Source organism: Vollenhovia emeryi, unplaced genomic scaffold, assembly GCF_000949405.1.
Source record: "Vollenhovia emeryi isolate VEMERY1.0 unplaced genomic scaffold, V.emery_V1.0 DF939255.1, whole genome shotgun sequence".
Taxonomy (NCBI): Eukaryota; Metazoa; Arthropoda; class Insecta; order Hymenoptera; family Formicidae; genus Vollenhovia; species Vollenhovia emeryi.
The window spans coordinates 38,238-55,080 of record NW_011967111.1 but is presented as its reverse complement, the minus strand read 5'-3'; the positions used below and the strand labels follow the sequence as shown (position 1 = coordinate 55,080).

Genomic DNA, 16,843 nt, shown 5'->3' with positions numbered 1-16,843 from the left:
GGCAGGAAAAGCTGCTTTGCAACTGTCGTAAAATTCGTGAATCTGATTGGTGTGTTCTCGCAATCTTGTGTGAATTTAAGAGCATACGCCAATCAGATTCATGAATTTTACAACAGTTGCAAAGCAGCTTTTTCTGTCGAACGTAGCCAAAGGCTTTGATCTCGCTGCTACCCGGCCGCCATGTTGCTGGTTGTGCGCGGGCTACCATTTGAATGACAATAAATGCTGATTAAACGCAACCTTCAATATGTATGCATAGTATATACATACATAGATATTTATATCTCAGTTTGCGAATTTAAACAATGTGAATGTAATATTATATTTTCCTATTTCAAATAATCCAATCCAAAGTAATGAAATAACATACGAGTTAACGGTGAGAAACTGATAACACATCTTCATGTATTTCTTGTATACATATAATGTTATAAAATGCCACTTTTATCTTTTCTTAATGCGTTTAATATAAAATTGCTTTAATATGATACACAGGACTATACATTATAAAATTGTTATATTATACCATTATAAATATTCTTTGTTCATTAACAAAGTAGTCGAAGAGAGACAGTTTGCTGTAACTATAGTGATAGCGAGTCATTATTTGTCATCTGAGGATTTATCATCTCAAGGTGAAAGGGAACCTTCAGATTTAATATCATATTCTGACCAGACGTAATTCTGATAAACATCAGTCGGAGACGAACATGATTCCGAAGAGAAATTCTCAACTTTTACAGATTCTCCGAAATTTTTGGTAGGTGTAGGGGTAGTTTGAGGTGAAGATGACGAAGAAAGCAAATTCTCAACTTTTATACGTTCTTCTGGAATAACTTTGTCTTCGGTACTATCTTTCTTTTCTGACTCTGAAGGTTCACTACAGGGTGCCTCGCGCAAAGAATCCATAATGCCATGTCTCGTTTTAAAATTCTTCAGCCAATGAGAAGTATTCTTGATAATGAGCCTCATACGTGTTACAAGAGCATTAAACTCCGATCTCAACTGGAGCTGTTGTACATTAATACCACTGGATCTTTGTTGATTATACCACTTATACAGAGCTTTATCTAAATTTGCGTTTGTCCAATGTTTCAAGCAATTTTTATTCCTTATTGTTGAAGCATTTAGTTTAGAAATGTTGTGACGAGTAGAAGTAGTTGGAGGTGAAGAGGTTGGAGGCGAAGATGACGAAGAAGGCAAATTCTCAACTTTTATAAGTTCTTCTGGAATAACTTTGTTTTCGGTACTGTTCTTCTTTTCTGACTCTGAAGGTTCACTACAGGGTGCCTCGCGCAAAGAATCCATAATGTCATGTCTCTTTTTAAAATTCACCAGCCATACAGAAGTACTCTTGATACTGAGTCTCATACGTGTTACAAGAGCATTAAACTCCGATCTCAACTGTGGACTTCGAACAGTAATACCACTGGATCTCTGTTGATTATACCACTTATACAGAGCATTATCTAAATTTTTATTTGGCCCAAATTTCATGCGCGTTTTATTCCCTATTGTAGAAGCATGTAATTTAGAGGTATTAGTATTGTGTGTTAAAGCAAACTTTTGTAATTTGGGCTTTGATTTCTTGATTCTCGAGAGAGTCCCTCGGTGAATGCCATACATGTTACAAATATCCTTCGCTGAGATGCCTTGTTCCAACTTCTCGACTAGCTCTAATTTCTGCACCACACTTAACTGCACGCGTTTTCTCTTCACCTTCTTATTGTTTGGTGTCATTTTAAACTGTAAGGATTGTAGAACTATCATTTTAGGACAAGAATTATTTAAGAAATTGACTTACAATTCAGAAATTGCAGAATCACTGTGTAGACAAAATGAAGACTTTGACGCAGACTAAAATCAAAACACAACGCGTTTATTCCATGATACCTAAAACAAATGTGATATGACCCTGTTTGAAATGTGAGCTTTATTTAACAAGTTAAATAATACAAAGAAGGTTTCTCGACACCTTAATATGAAAAACAAATAAAAAGGATATAAAGAATAGAGAAATAACTATGAAATAGACAAACTATATAAAACTAAGAACAAAACGAATGAGGGGAGGAAGGTTAGCTTCTTAAATGTCCTTTGGATCTATCCTATTAGTCGGAATTGCATCCAACACTAATTAGGACGAGAAACGAAAAAGAAACAGAAATAACTATTAGTCAGAATTGCATCCAGCACTAATTAGGACGAGAAACGTGGAATATGATATGGAAGGGAAATACCTATATATTGTTTTCGAGAGAAGAATATGTCCGGAGGAAGCGAGAAGAAAATCGTAGTGCCTCTCTCTTGTGAGTAACTACTCGAAAGTACGCATGCGCGCAATTACGTTTGGAACATTGAGTGAATAGTCTTCTAACCTAGAAGAGAAATTTTTTTGATCCTCGGGGTTGCATCAAAAATTGTCTAAAATTAAAGCAAAATGGGTTTATATTGTATTTTATGTGTTAAAAAGGATAAATCAGTTTCCTATTTACGGTGAGTAAAAATGTATTTAATTTATTGTCAGTTTGCGTGATGTGAGTAATCTCAGCAATAAATTTAATTATTAAACTATTTAAAAGGAGAGAGTGCCAATGTGAGTAGTTGTTCACAAGAGAGAGGCACTACGATTTTCTTTCTCGCTTCCTCCGGACATATTTTTCTCTCGAAAACAATAGGCACTCTCTCCTTTTAAATAGTTTAATAATTAAATTTATTGCTGAGATTACTCACATCACACAAACTGACAATAAATTAAATACATTTTTACTCACCGTAAATAATATATAGGAAACTAATTTATCCTTTTTAACACATAAAATACAATATAAACCCATTTTGCTTTAATTTTAGACAATTTTTGATGCAACCCCGAGGATCAAAAAAATTTCTCTTCTAGGTTAGAAGACTATAGTGAATATATTCACTCAATGTTCCAAGCGGAACTTCAAATCGGCCAAACAAACGTAATTGCGCGCATGCGTACTTTCGAGTAGTTACTCACAAGAGAGAGGCACTACGATTTTCTTTCTCGCTCCCTCCGGACATATTTTTCTCTCGAAAACAATAGGCATTCCCCTTCCATATCATATATGTTCTAAGCACACACCGATGCTTGTGTGACAGCAAATGGCGCGCATGCGCACTTTCGAGCAGTTGCTCACAAGAGAGAGGCACTACGATTTTCTTTCTCGCTTCCTCCGGACATATTTTTCTCTTGAAAACAATAGGTATTTCCCTTCCATATCATATATGTTCTAAGTGCGCGAACGACGACCATCCGTGCCATTTCTCACAGAGTGATCTTACCTGCTCTTAATTCTTATACTGTGCTCCAACAGGAAGGAAGATAACAAGCTCGGAGTTGGTATATAGCCAGATCAGTTAACCTTTAAGCGTCGTCTACAATAACCGGCGTAAGCGTGGAGTAAGAAGTAGAGTAGGAGTAATGTTTTTGGCGTACCTGAGTTTTCCTCCTGCGTTCTGATTGGTCGAGCGTAAGCGTAAGAGTAAAGGTACATTTTCACGTGTCGCTCGAACCGGCCGTTTCGAGCGACACGTGAAAATGCACCTTAAAGGATCGTCTACAATAGATGAAGTAAGCCTGGCGTAAGAAGTAAGAGTAGGAGTAAAGAAATGGTTCATTTCTTCCATTTCCTACTCCTACTTCAGCTCTGACGCTTACTCTCGGCGAATTAGAGCGTAGCTCGACCAGTGCTACAAATATTGTAAAAAATTATGTCTGTACTTTAGCTTTTACACTGAAAGGGAAAGGTTAGGTTTTCTTACTTTCTTACTGCTTACTTCCAATGTAGACGCTTAAGAGTAAGCGTAAGAAATAAAAATAATTCATTTCGCTTATGCCCTTACTCCAGCTCTCTTAAACCAGAAGTAGTTCTCTTACGCCTACTCTTACTTCTTACGCCAAGCTTACTCCACCTATTGTAGACGACGCTTTATTCTGTCGGCGTTTTTTCGTCAAACTGGTATTCTACTCTTCCCCCAAAATTTGTGTATTTAAATAACACACGCGTCGCGCAGAATTCGGAGATTTGTTGAGAGCCACGAAAGTAGCTTTCCCTTTCTAAAGATTAAAAAGAAACGGAAACACCTTGTACCGTAACGTGTGCAGAACCACCTGAGAGATGTATGTTTTGCAGGGCAGCGGATGACAATAAACGCGTGGGCACCATGTTCTACGTGATAGGATTAGGTCTAGGCGACACGAAGGACGTCACCGTTAAAGGGCTCGACATCATCAGGAAGTGTGATCGCGTGTACCTGGAATCTTATACCTCGGTCTTAACAGTGCAGCAGGAAGCCTTGGTTCGTAATCATCCAAACGTCAAGGTTGACATACAACTTCACTCGCGTTCAACGACGCATTTAACTTGCAGAGTTTAGACGTACATTAAATACATTCAGCTTAGATTCGAAATACATCAGATGCAATCTATGTATAATGTATCTTGCATTAGGAAGAATTCTACGGACGTTCTCTGATCGTAGCCGACCGGGAGCTAGTGGAGAGTAATGCAGACGAGATACTGCCCAAGAGAAAGGACGAGGATGTTGCTTTTCTGGTCGTGGGGGACCCCTTCGGGGCTACCACGCACACGGATCTGGTTCTGCGCGCGAAGGAGAGAAATATACAGGTGGATAGTACAGAGAGGTTTGCTAGAAGTGTTTTTTCTCAGAAATATCAGGGCTGTTTTATGTTGTCATAATGCGTGCGGCGAAGATTATCTGAGCGTGCTGTTTCTGATCAGGTGAGAGTCGTACACAATGCATCGATACTGACTGCGGTCGGTTGCTGCGGCTTACAACTGTACTCGTACGGGGAAATCGTTTCAATTCCGTACTGGACCGACACTTGGCGGCCCGACAGCTTTTACGAGAAGATCGCGTCCAACAGGCAAAGAGGGCTGCACACACTCTGTCTCTTGGACATCAAAGTTAAGGAGCCTACCCTGGAAAGTATCACGAGGAGAAAGAAGGAGTACATGCCTCCGAGATTCATGAACGTTAACGAGGCTGCCGGTCAACTGATGGCTATACTCGACAACAAGATTCAGGATGGTCAGAAAGATTTAGGTCGGTGATAACAAGTGACTCTATTTGAATGATAGCGAGTGCGATTATTGTTAATAAATAGATAAGTGCAATGATCTGAGAGATGATGAGATAAATATTGACAAATACAACGATCGCACGAGCAACAATTGTTGCAAATGATAATATAGCTATGTTATTTTGGGATTTTTACGTTTCACCAGCGTTCACGCAACGTAGCTTGGCGGTGGGCCTGGCGCGGGTGGGCTGCGAGGACCAGCACATTGTCGCTTGTCCCCTGCAGGATATGACGCGCGTGGACTTGGGACCGCCGCTACACTGCCTCGTCATACCGGCGGAAAAACTTCATCCCCTCGAGTTGGAATTTCTAACGCAGTATGCTCTCGACGAGGCTCAATTCAAAGAAATGACGCAATGACCTTTTTTATCTCATGAAGAATAGAGTGGACTCTCGTCTTTTTGTACAGCGACGAAATACATTGATTGTGCGAAACTGTTACGCTGCAATTGCGATGCATTTATTCTAAAATAGGAAAATCGTATCGGTATAATTCGATACGATAGATAGAAACTTGTTTTTTTTTATTATTGACTTTTAACCGAAAAACACTGATTCTTCTACTCGCGATGCACTTATTCTGAAATGGGAAAATGTATCGATGTAATTCGATACGATAGGAACTTGGATTTTTTGGTACTATCGATTTTTAAAGGAAACACGCTGATTCTTCTCGTTTTTCTGAAGAAATCAAATTTAGACATGTCTTTCTCAGCTGCAATCATCGGTTCTGAATTTGTATATGTTTTTAATGCAGTTTTCGGCTACGTCGTTTGCAGATTTTATACTCCTGAAATCCACGATAGTTTTCGTCCCCGGCCGCTGCATATGTAAAACTTGCATGAGCACTGTCGCGGTGGTGCATTATTAAATGTTCGATATTTCCGGCCGCGTAACGGGTGGCCGATTGCAACCGAACCGTGTCGCTTCGTAGGACCGTTACGGGAAGGCAGAAAGAGAGATTGGCGACCGCGCGCACCGTGTTTACGGGAGCCGCATTATTATTCCATTCGCTTTGGCCCGGTTCCACGTTCTAAGCGGCGTATATAATTTCTGCGGCGGAGTCACGTGGCCGTGCGTCAGGGCAAACTAATCAATGGACAAGCATCGACCACCGCGCCGACGAGGCTGGTGATTCAGTTGTGCCACGGAGATGCACTCGCTCGGTGGTGGCAACCCTCCCGTTTCGTTCTCACCTGCGCCAGGTACAATCCGGTCTCTGGGACGTGCGAGAGACGGCGGTACATCCGCTTACGATATCGCTCCGATTTGTGCTCTCGCACCTTGGCAGGTATACGGAATTGAAACGAGCACCGTTGACCCGCGTGATGAACCGCTGCACCTCGATAGCGCACACGTACACGTATAAATTGTGACTCACTGTAATCGTTTCTGCGAAACGAAATATACGTTACAATTGATTGTAATATTTCCCTTGCGATTATTATAATCCCTGCACCCAGCTAGTTAGCTTGAAGAACATGCGGAATACATTTTCAGCACGCGAGAGCAAATAAGTACGTTCTGCCATACGGAGCGTAGCTCCAAATCGTAGAGCCTCGGAGCGGGATGAAATAGGAGAATCCAATTCCGAGTAAAGAGAAAAACACATATTCGGGGATGTTCTGTTATAAAGCTACTAGCCAGTAAACTGTCGAAGCTAGTTATCTCTTGAAGAGAGAGAGTAGTGGTTTGAACTTAATGGTTGCAACACAAAAATGCACTACATAGTTATTGTTTCACACATTCAGAAACATACAGTTAATAACTTCTTAAGTCTTACCGCATAGAGTATTCTAGAAAAAATTAAGATCTCTTAGGAAAGAAAAACAACCCAGATAACATGATATATAATATAAACGCAAAAAGGTATTCACTCTTTAAAATTCTGTAGAAATTACTGTAACATGTGTAAAATGAGCTCCCCAAAAAATTCCCTTCCGGTGCGAATTCTTATAGAACATAAAAAGAATTCATTTTCTATCTGGAAAAGAGCTCAGAATTGGTGACACGGAGGCGAATTCTTTTTGAACTTTTACGAATATTTTTAGAACAGAAACGGGACGGGAAAGGAATTCACAATTCGAGAATTCGATTCGGGAATTCTTTTCGGATTCTCTGTGCTATCTGGCAAAATCTCCCGAGGCACCTCGAAATACTCTTTTCCACTGTTACAAGATTAAGAGATCTTCGCGTTTTCTTGAAGTCACGCTCCAGAGTAATCCTAATTGTCCGATTTTAAATATCTAGAATGCAAGAATTGTTCTGGAGGAGCTCCTTGAAAAAGAAGAAGCCGCACTCCGCGATGCGTCGACGTGATACGTCGCAATGAAAGTGATGATGTCGATAGCGAAACTCGACGTGTAATATAGATAAAGAATAATTGGAAGCATTATGAGGTATAGTAAAGTGGCACGATGCTAAGCCCGACCCCGCCGATCGATCGTCCCAGCCTGCGTCCTGGCACAGGATACCTCATCGCGCCACGGGTGCCCCACGGTCTCGCGACCGTGGTCGAAAGTCTCACGAGGGAGGTCCTGCGTCATCGTCCCGAGGACATATACGTCTTCGCGGCCCGCCACTTCGAGAAGCTGCTGAAGCTGCGGGAGGAGTACCACACCGAGGAGTACAGCGATCGCGCGTTCAATCATGAATTCAGTCGCGATTTCAACCTGTGGCCTACCAAGGAGACTCGAAATGTCGGGAAACCTTCGAACGGCGGTTGGTCCTTGGAGAGGGAGATCGAGATCTTCGAGAAGCGTGAACAGGTGTCCGCTGACGCGGAGGAGAGTCAGGAGGACGTCTCCACCGATAGAGAAAATCGAAAAGCGTCGAAGCAGACACGCTCGAGAAGTCCCGCGACTACGAAGAAAACCTCGAAGAAATCGAGGGACAACGAGACCACGTCAGACGCTCGCGCGACGAGAATCATCTCGCAAATGACCGCTCTTCACGGCCCCGGCAAGCACATCCAGACCAAGGATATCAAGCAGGAACTTCGAAGGAACAAGCTGAGTGGCGAGAAATTGAAGGCGACAGATAGCGTGGAGAGAGGGATTCGGGGCGACAGGCGATCTAAAACGAGGGTGGCCAGGAAGGACAAAGATGCTGGAGAGGAGGTCGAGCGTGTTACAACGACGAGCACGAGTAGAACCTCCGCACGGAGACCGTTGAAGAAGGTGCGCCGAATTGAGACAGAGTCCGAGACCGAGACGGAACGAGAAGTCGGGAACAAGACGGGACTTGAAAACGGGTATAATAATTTATCTCGCTGCATACTATATACATAATATGTGCAATATATCCCTGTTTTCATTATCCCAGCGAGAAATGACTCGTCGATCGATGTTGAATCGACATCGACGCCGTCAAATTGACATCGACTCGACGTCGCTTCGACATCGGTCCACGAATCATTTCTCACTGAGATTTAATATTATAATTTTGATAAACAGTTTAGCAAATTTTACCCAAATAGCACGTAATATTACATTTCCAACGTAATATTACAATAAAATATATCGGAAATATTACTGCAATATTGAAAGTGCTATGCCGCGCGGCCCTTTAGCGGGAACTTTGACAGGCTTGGCTATCTAAAAATTACTTTAAGTGTCCAAAATTACTCTAAAATTTCTTAAATAAACTCTTAGATTTGTAAGGTCACTTTTAAAAACTTTAATTGTATTTAAAGTAAATTTTCCCAGGGGTAAATAAAAGGATCTGTCTACATGTTCTTTTATACTTATCAGACATACGAGATCGACCGTTAAAAATGACGGTGCGAGCCGCGAAACGATGGCTCGGACCGGGAGCAAGGAAAGAAGATTGGAGGCACGACTCTCCGAACATTCCTCCGAGAGGAAAGTATCGTCGAGAGCACTTAGCATGGATCGCATCAGGGCGTATGTGTTGCGCAAATTCGCGAGCACCGCGAGTCTGGAGGTTCTACGATCACCCACGTACGTGGAGCAGGTGCAGGAGGTGATCGATCGTGCGGCGCCGATCATCAAGGAGAAGCTGGAGGAGATCGGACAACCGCGGGGAAAGCGTTCGAGGTCGGTCGACCTCAACTGGAACAGGGAGTCGTTTCATCGGCACGTTCGAGAAGAAAAGAGACATGACAGTCGAGATGAAGAAGAAAGCGGAGGAGGAAAGAGTGGTGACGGGCTGGAGCAGAAAGCCGATATCGTGAGGAAAGAGGAGACCGGAGGTTCTTCCGGGAGGGATGAAACGACTCTGAACGCGGAGAGAGAGGAGAAGAAATTGAGGAGGCGCAGCGCGGGATCGGGCAAAAGGTCGCGGAGGCGCGAGAGTGGCGACTTCGGGGTCGTCGATCAGGTCGACGACAACTCGAAGTGCAGTAATCAATTGGAGCACGAATCCGGCGCGACGCGTGACACCTTGGAAGCGAGATTGACTGCCACGCAGAGTATCCTGGAAGGTATCTCGAAATCGACGTCCGAGTTGGGAGGTGCTCGCAGGAGCGAGCTGTCCGCTGGAAGCGACCCGTCGGAATCGGAGATTTCTGATCACGTGAACGGTGTTTCCCTGCCGATCGTGAGACCACCATCCTCCAAGAATTCCAGGAGCGCTACCAAAAACGGTACGGACAGTCTGACGCTGCCGCCTATTTCACCGGACGCTCCCAAATCGACGAAGAAGAAGGACGAGCTGTCTCTGCCGATCCTGCCGACGGCGTCCAGCAATGGCAACCATTCCGCCAGGAAACAGGAGCAGGACATCTCAAAGGACGCGGAGGAGGCCTCGACGATGCACGACATTACGAGCGATATGGAAGACATAGCGGTTCTTCCTGAGAACGAAAATGCTATCGTAGATGCGAAGCAGGAACCTGGCAATGACCAGGATCTAACATCGGATATAAGGTTTATCGATGAAGGAAAACGTATGAGAGATATGGACGGGATTTTCCCGGAAGATGCACTAGCGAAGCTCGATGAGAAACGCGGAAGTCTTGAAGAGTTTGAGGAATTGGAGGAATTGGAAGAAGGGAAAAGATCGGAGGAAGTATTCAGGGGTAGTTTAAACGTTACATCGGAAGTGGCGAACGTACCACTAAGGCCAGATCCGGTAGAACCTGATGCTGGAGACAAAGTCAAACTTCAAGATGATAATACGAATTCTGCACGAGAGAACACGTTCGATAGGTTGAAGGATAAATTGATCGAGATCGAGATGGCGGAACGAAGTATTGAGAAAGCGTTGGCTTGCCAACAGGTCGCGACGTGTGACATTGGCGAAATGACGAGCCAAGCGGAAAAGTTGGTGACTAACAGGAAGATAAATGAAGCAGGAGAGCCGGCTAATGAGGCGGAAGAGGCTGTGAGTAAGATACGAAAGTCGACAGAGGCGGGAAAAACACCGATAAATAAAGACAACGAAGAAAAGAAACAGAACAACGACGACGGAAAAAGAACGTCGACAGATGATGTAGAAGAGATAAAAGATGTAACAGAAATATCAAATAAAATGGAAGACTTAAATACAGGAGAAAGATTAATAAATAAAGTAGAAAAAACAGAGAGTAAAATAAAGGGATCGATTAGTGAAACAGGAGATTCAAGAAATAAAATAGAAACATCAGCGAATGGAATTAAAATATCGACGACCGAAAATGAAGCAGAGAAATTAAAGGATGAAGCAAAAGTGTCGAAGAATGGAGTAGAAAAGGCGACCGATCAAACGGAAGTAGTCACAGAAGCTACAGAAAGTACAACAAAAGCGCTAGATGAAAGATCGTTGGATAAAACTGAAAAATCGACGAACGAAAAATTAGCAAATGGCATAGAAGAATTAGCAGTCAAGGTTTATGTTGAGAATGTGCAATCTATAAATCCAAAATTACACATCAAAGATTCTCAGATTACGCAAGTAGTTGAAACAGATGGCGATAACACGACGACATCGAAAAAGGAAGCTAAAAATGCGGCGAATGGAGTTTCCAAGGGTACAACTTCCGGAAATACGGTGGTCGAAAGCGAATGCTCGATGTCGAATCTTCCGAATAAGAGCGATAAAACGAAAGCGCGGAAGAAACGCGAGAGCGACAAATTACCAGCGATAACGCCTCTCTCTTTGGAGGTCCCGTACTCTTACGTCCTCAGCGAAGGTTCTCCCTGCGAGATTCCCGATTCCGTGACAACCGTGATCTTCCCGGACAGGCCGTGTTCTTCTCCCGTTATCCTGGAGGATTACCAGCTGAGATCAGCGAATCGAAAAGAGGAGTCACTTGCACGGTTCGATCTGGTTAAAGAGATTTCCAAAGACGAAAAACAGGAAAAGCATCAACATGGGTACGGTATGGAGATTTTCGGAGAATACATCCGACCGGATGCCGCCGTTCTACCCGTCGATACCGATTTTATGCGTGGCGTGAAAGGGATGAACTCAGACCAGGACATAACGATCGTCCATCAAGACTTGGACAGGATTAAGGAAGAGGGTGAAGAAGAGGAAGAGAAAGAAGATGGCGAACGAAAAGAGATAGGGAGTCATCAAGAGAAGAAAAGTGATGAAGAGACGGTAAACGAGGACGAAATGAAGAAGGCCACGCTGGAAGATATCGTGGAGCACGAGGAAATTGAAGAGACTGATGTAAGGACAACTGGATTCAAGGAAGCTGAGAAAATTTCTTCTTCTGGCGTTCTCGAGTACGAACCCTTGCCTGATACTAAGGATGCAATGATTGATACTGGTTTGGCAAACGAAGGAAGAGCAAACGTCACGGTAGAATTCATAAGCGCGCCGGAGAATTCGTCGGAAGAGAGCGGAAGTACGCCGGGTACCCACACGACCACGTCGAGCGACGTGAAGGAGAGTACTGCGAGCAACCGATCGATCGAGAGTGCGAGCCCGGGCGGACCGACGGTACCAGAACTAAATCTGGACTCGCTCCAGGATAATACGGTGTCGTCTTTTAAGATGACGGCAAACGGGACAGAGAAGGAGGACAACGGCAGTCCTAGGGAGAGCGATGCCACAACGTCCTTGGTTGAGCCGTTGACTTCGGATGAGAGGCTGGCGAATCGGCCGACCTTGGCCGAGCGCGAAGAAGAAATTGCCGCTGAAGAGTTGACAGAGAAAGGTTTGCAATCGGAGGTTCCGGAGGCCGATCAATTGTATCGCGCGGAACACGAGGAGTACGAATTGTTGGGGCAAGATCCGTTGACTACGGAAATCAACTTGAAAGGTGAAGCGAAGTCTCAGGAGAACACTGGTTTGAAGACTTTATCGGAAGACGCTGTACAAATCGGTCCGCTTTTGCAGGAGGACAGGGAGACTGAGGAATTAGGGAGCGAGGAAGAAATCGCGAGAGAATTGATAGATCTGCTGGATAAAGATATGCAAGTTCGAGCCGAAAAAATAGATTCGAAAAAAGATAGCGGAGAATCTGAGAAGAGCAATTTAGATTTGGACGATAAATCTAATCAGATGTTGTCATCTGTGCATTCGATGTCAGTTGAACAAGAAACGAGGGATTCTTTAGATAAAATAGATGATGTAATAAAGATTGAAGCGACGAGTGAATTATCGAGTAACGTGGTCAACCAAGATAATAAAGATAAAAAAAGTGCGATAATAAATAAAGAAGCTGGAGAAATTAATTTGGAAGTGGCACAGAAAGCACATGTAGAAAATTTGCAAGTTGCACCTTTAGCACAATTTGAACAGGAATTATTGGAAGGAAATAACAAACTCGAGACGGTTGACGAAAAAATTGCAGTTCAAAGTACATCTGATATTAGTAATGCAGATCATACCAACATTCAGGAAACACTTGAATTAAAACAAGCCAATGTTGAAAAAGTTCCCGAGAGCCAAAGCAACGATAGCAAAATTGAAGAACCAAATAAAAAGCTGCAAGCAGATGAAGAAGAATTGCAAGGTCAGAAAAAACGCGAACAAGAAAAATTAGAAGCACACGAGGAATGCAAGCAAGAAAAATCAGAAACACACGAGGAATGTAAGCAAGAAAGATTGAACGTTCAAGAAGAGGTGCAAGAGGAATTAAAAAGTCAAGGTAAAAGTGATGAAGAAAGTGTAAAGGTGATGGAGAAAATCGTAGATGTGACAGCAGTGCCTCTGGAAATAACAGAATCCAGGAAAGACTCGATGACCGAGTCGATAAAATACGATAACGAGCACGAAGAGACTAAACCAAGTACGAGCAATGAATCCACTGACGATCGGGCAGGAAAAGATGCAGAAAGTGAGAAGGACGAGAAAACTGAAGATCTTTCAGGAAGGGTAGAGAGTGTTCACGGGCCAATTACAAGCGCAATATCTGAGCAATCGACGGAAGATCGTTCTCGTTTCGGACATTGGATCACGGAAACTAAATCGTCGACCGTGGAAACGGTAATCGAAGCATCCGAATCTAACACGAGTTTGGACGAGAAGATGAAGATTGTTGCTGATGCGCCAGAAATCATCGCGAACGAATCGCTTATTCGGGAGAAAGACGATTTTCACTCTGCAGTTGTAAAAATTCAAGCTTGTGAGTAAACCGCAGCGCTTTGATAAAATTACGTCGAGTCTTTCATTATTAGCAGCGTAGATAAATCTCCGTCGACTTTCTTATCTTTTACTACACTTAAATAAGACAAAAAAGGAGAAGACACACAAGAAAGTTCAGTCAAGTTCGCGGATATAAATGACATCGCAGTATCTTTAATTTCGTTGAGATTAGAAAGTAGAGCAATATTAGTTCGAGAGACTCGTGACGTAATTTAATTCATAAGTAACGAAGATAATTTTTTGAAGGTATCCGAGGATTTTTAACGCGTCGACGTGTACGAAGAAACTTGAAATCCGAATTTGTTTCGAACGTTCCATCAGCGCAGAAGATAGTTACGGTAAGTACAATTATTATAATAATCTTGGTCAATTTTAATAAATCAGATTATTAAATAAAATAATGATTGATATATTATCTTTAAATAATGTTAATTCATAATATCTTAAAAAAATAATAAATATGCTCTAGCTATATAGAAGATAACATAAAAATTAATATATGCTATATAGAAGATAACATAAAAATTGTGCGAAATATTGAATCTAATGGTACACAATCTCTTATTAAATGTCTTAATCGCATTCTAAACGAAAAACGATCAGTTTGCACATGGCTATTCAATGTGTTGAAACTGATCTTGGAATTGAGTCCATCGGTTTCCCTCTGTTTTGCCGAGCTGAACAGCTGGACGCAATATTTCGCACGCCACGCCCGTCGGAAGTTTGTTACGTAAAAGAGGAAGCGGCGGGTCACTGCTAAATGTCAGCGTTTTCGTGATTGCAACAGGCGGTTTGGCAGTAATCGGCTTGGCAGATAGACTCGAGTTTTCGTCCCTTAAAATAATTGTTTCTTAAATCAGAATTGACGTCCACGGTCTTACGAACGTTGTTTTTGTTACATCTCCTTCAAAATTTTACATCTCAAAATAAATTTATTTACGCTTACAGTCAGCCAAAACTCCCCTTCTGATTTTAATCAATCATTTATTATTCTTCTATAAAATAGCAAGTGTTTTTCTTTGACAGTGATTAAATGACTGATTAATGGACATGCTCGAAATCTTTTAAAAACAGAAGAAGATATTTGATTTTGAGAATTTTTCGTTCTTGTAGACAAATGCAAGCAAAACCGCATATGGTTGAAAAAAAAATTGATAATGTCTTTGCAATAATAATGCCCTTATAAAAGGAAAGATGGACTATCTGGCTTAATTGGTTAATACTTTCGCTTTTCTAATGACAAACTTTGATTGTTAATTTTTAGAGCTTTTCTAAAGACGAACTTTGATTGTTAATTTTTAGAGCGATCGTCTAGCGGTACCGCAGGATACTTTGAGTCTGCGAGAAGCCAGACGTCTTCGGCGAGAGGAAGCTTTACGGAATACGACACTCTCGTTGGAGAACGCCTTCGCGTCAGGTCGGCTTCAACATACCGGCGAGTTTCACGATTCTGTGCCGTCGCTTCCTTTCGATTTGGCGAATAATAAGCCCAGCTCAGTCACCTCGAACGATTCGTTGGATGAAGAGATCGATACAAGTGAAGCTGATCCACCTGACATCACCAAATCTAACGCCGACAAGAGTGATCCCGTGTAAGTAATAATTCCGTAGGAGAAACGAAGAAAGATCTATTACGCCTCAAATATTATTACAAGTCATGCTTGTGTAAACATCTTTCGCCACTGCTCACAGTCGCGACAGCAAACACGGGACGAGTTTCCACAAAGGCAACGCCTTCGTTGATCCCACCTTTCCGATCATGATGCACTTGCTGACGGGCGCGTCCCGTAATTGCCACTTCTCGGTCGGCCAAAATCCCCCTTCCGATTTTAATACAAGTACTGGAGGAGCGACGCCCATGGAGCCGGCCGTGGACATTCTGATGCTGGGCTATCCGAGAGACGACGAGAATCAATACTTGAAATTTATAACCAGCGTCGAGGATTTGGGCTCCAACATGAACTCCTTGACTCTGGACAATACGATGAAGAGTACGAAGAACCCCGACGACGCTCATCCCTCGACAACTTCTGGCGAAGGGAGCCTCAGGGAGCCCTTGGCCCTTCCGGGCGTTTCTCAGGGTGTCGTGATCGAGGAGGTAACCAGCTTAGACGAGCTCGCCCCATCGGAGTCAACGAAACCATCGACCGCGCCGAAGACCTCGCTGGATACAAATAGCTCGATGCCATCCGAGGAATGTACCCCCGAGGACGCGAAGAATGATTTAGGGATGTCACCGAGGACCGCGAGTGCGACGGGAGACCGGAAACAAGGAGCTGAGGGACAAGAATCCAATCGCGACTCTGAGGGCATCGACGAGAGCGATTTGCGTAGCGAGGATGCGAATGAGAGATCTAACGAGACACCTCGCGACAATCGCGAACACGTGGAAGAAGAGAAGGACGATAAGACGTGAATCATATTCGTAATCGTAGAAACGCGTGGGCTGATGCGAAACAGGGCCAGGAGTTACAATTTGTATTGTTCGATCAATTGGTTCCTCCGATTAGGATCGTCGTTTACGCGCGAGACAATGATCGCTATAATCTCATTGCACACTAGGATATTTTTACAAGAGGCACTTGCGTTTTGTATTCTTGTAGGATCTGGAGTGCCTGATTTTTAACTCGTTTAGAGACAGACAGGCGGCACGAGAAGGGTATCTCTCAGGAATAGTATTAGTGTACACGGAGAGAAGTGACACGCGTAGAGTTTAGTTATTAATTTCCATCGACGGAAGTGCAACGCGAGTTTCCGCAGTTTCTTTTTTTTACGCGACACGAGGACCGGTTTCTCCCCGCTTTTGACATGGCGCTTGAAGATATATCTTTGTATATGCAGAAAACGGCAAATAAATTGCATATATAAGATAACTCGTGATCCATTCGCTTTTATTTCAGGACATTTATCGCAAAAGCATTGAAATCAATTAGCTACAGTATAAATATAGCCGCAAGTAGTACTGCGAATTAAACATACTCTCGGCGATAAGACGTTCCCGGCGCTATATCTATTGTATACTGCGAATTAAGCATATTCTCGGTGATAAGACACTCGTCTCCGCTGCACGCGGCGTTGCGGCCTGCGAATTAACCGCGGCCGCAAAGTTTCTCGAATTGAGATGAAAATAATCGGTCGTACTATGTATTTCTTCGCATTTCGTATCTTGCC

At 43.1% G+C, this 16,843-nt stretch overlaps 3 protein-coding genes across 14 annotated transcripts; 2 read left to right on the top strand and 1 right to left on the bottom strand.

Moving 5' to 3' along the window:
• Nucleotides 1-483: 483 nt before the first annotated feature.
• On the bottom strand, nt 484-3,390 carry LOC105559746. 4 transcript variants are annotated; one of them, XM_012008275.1, is made up of 3 exons: nt 3,310-3,390; nt 1,805-1,893; nt 484-1,746 (listed from the first exon to the last, which is right to left on the bottom strand). In XM_012008275.1, exon 3 carries the CDS (start codon nt 1,738-1,740, stop codon nt 631-633), a length of 1,110 nt encoding a protein of 369 aa, XP_011863665.1. In that variant the 5' UTR covers nt 1,741-1,746; nt 1,805-1,893; nt 3,310-3,390; the 3' UTR covers nt 484-630. The 4 variants fall into 4 exon arrangements, with proteins under 4 accessions (XP_011863665.1, XP_011863667.1, XP_011863666.1 ...); XM_012008277.1 differs by having other exon boundaries at nt 1,805-1,857; nt 3,310-3,370; XM_012008276.1 differs by lacking the exon at nt 3,310-3,390 and adding an exon at nt 3,165-3,184.
• Nucleotides 3,208-5,572, top strand: LOC105559747 (diphthine synthase). Of its 8 annotated transcripts, none has more exons than XM_012008286.1 (5): nt 3,208-3,230; nt 4,161-4,350; nt 4,479-4,655; nt 4,770-5,094; nt 5,277-5,572. In XM_012008286.1, exons 2-5 carry the CDS (start codon nt 4,192-4,194, stop codon nt 5,489-5,491), a joined length of 876 nt encoding a protein of 291 aa, XP_011863676.1. In that variant the 5' UTR covers nt 3,208-3,230; nt 4,161-4,191; the 3' UTR covers nt 5,492-5,572. The 8 variants fall into 8 exon arrangements, with proteins under 8 accessions (XP_011863676.1, XP_011863672.1, XP_011863674.1 ...); XM_012008282.1 differs by lacking the exon at nt 3,208-3,230 and adding an exon at nt 3,240-3,367; XM_012008284.1 differs by lacking the exon at nt 3,208-3,230 and adding an exon at nt 3,385-3,416.
• Nucleotides 5,573-5,676: 104 nt separating this feature from the next.
• Nucleotides 5,677-16,545, top strand: LOC105559749 (centriolin-like). Of its 2 annotated transcripts, none has more exons than XM_012008289.1 (6): nt 5,677-6,336; nt 7,382-8,384; nt 8,884-13,652; nt 13,919-14,010; nt 14,975-15,264; nt 15,365-16,545. In XM_012008289.1, exons 2-6 carry the CDS (start codon nt 7,549-7,551, stop codon nt 16,086-16,088), a joined length of 6,711 nt encoding a protein of 2,236 aa, XP_011863679.1. In that variant the 5' UTR covers nt 5,677-6,336; nt 7,382-7,548; the 3' UTR covers nt 16,089-16,545. The 2 variants fall into 2 exon arrangements, with proteins under 2 accessions (XP_011863679.1, XP_011863678.1); XM_012008288.1 differs by having other exon boundaries at nt 5,677-6,422.
• The last annotated feature ends 298 nt before the right edge of the window (nt 16,546-16,843 follow it).

Excerpts from the sequence above, each read along its gene's own strand:
- LOC105559746 (XM_012008275.1), bottom strand. The coding sequence starts at position 1,740 with ATGACACCAAACAATAAGAAGGTGAAGAGAAAACGCGTGCAGTTAAGT.
- LOC105559747 (XM_012008279.1), top strand. Across the intron at positions 4,351-4,478 it reads GTAATCATCCAAACGTCAAG|GAAGAATTCTACGGACGTTC; the intron begins GTTGACATACAA and ends ATCTTGCATTAG. Across the intron at positions 5,095-5,276 it reads GGATGGTCAGAAAGATTTAG|CGTTCACGCAACGTAGCTTG; the intron begins GTCGGTGATAAC and ends ACGTTTCACCAG.
- LOC105559749 (XM_012008289.1), top strand. The coding sequence starts at position 7,549 with ATGCTAAGCCCGACCCCGCCGATCGATCGTCCCAGCCTGCGTCCTGGC. Across the intron at positions 8,385-8,883 it reads AAGACGGGACTTGAAAACGG|ACATACGAGATCGACCGTTA; the intron begins GTATAATAATTT and ends TATACTTATCAG. Across the intron at positions 13,653-13,918 it reads AGTTGTAAAAATTCAAGCTT|GTATCCGAGGATTTTTAACG; the intron begins GTGAGTAAACCG and ends AATTTTTTGAAG.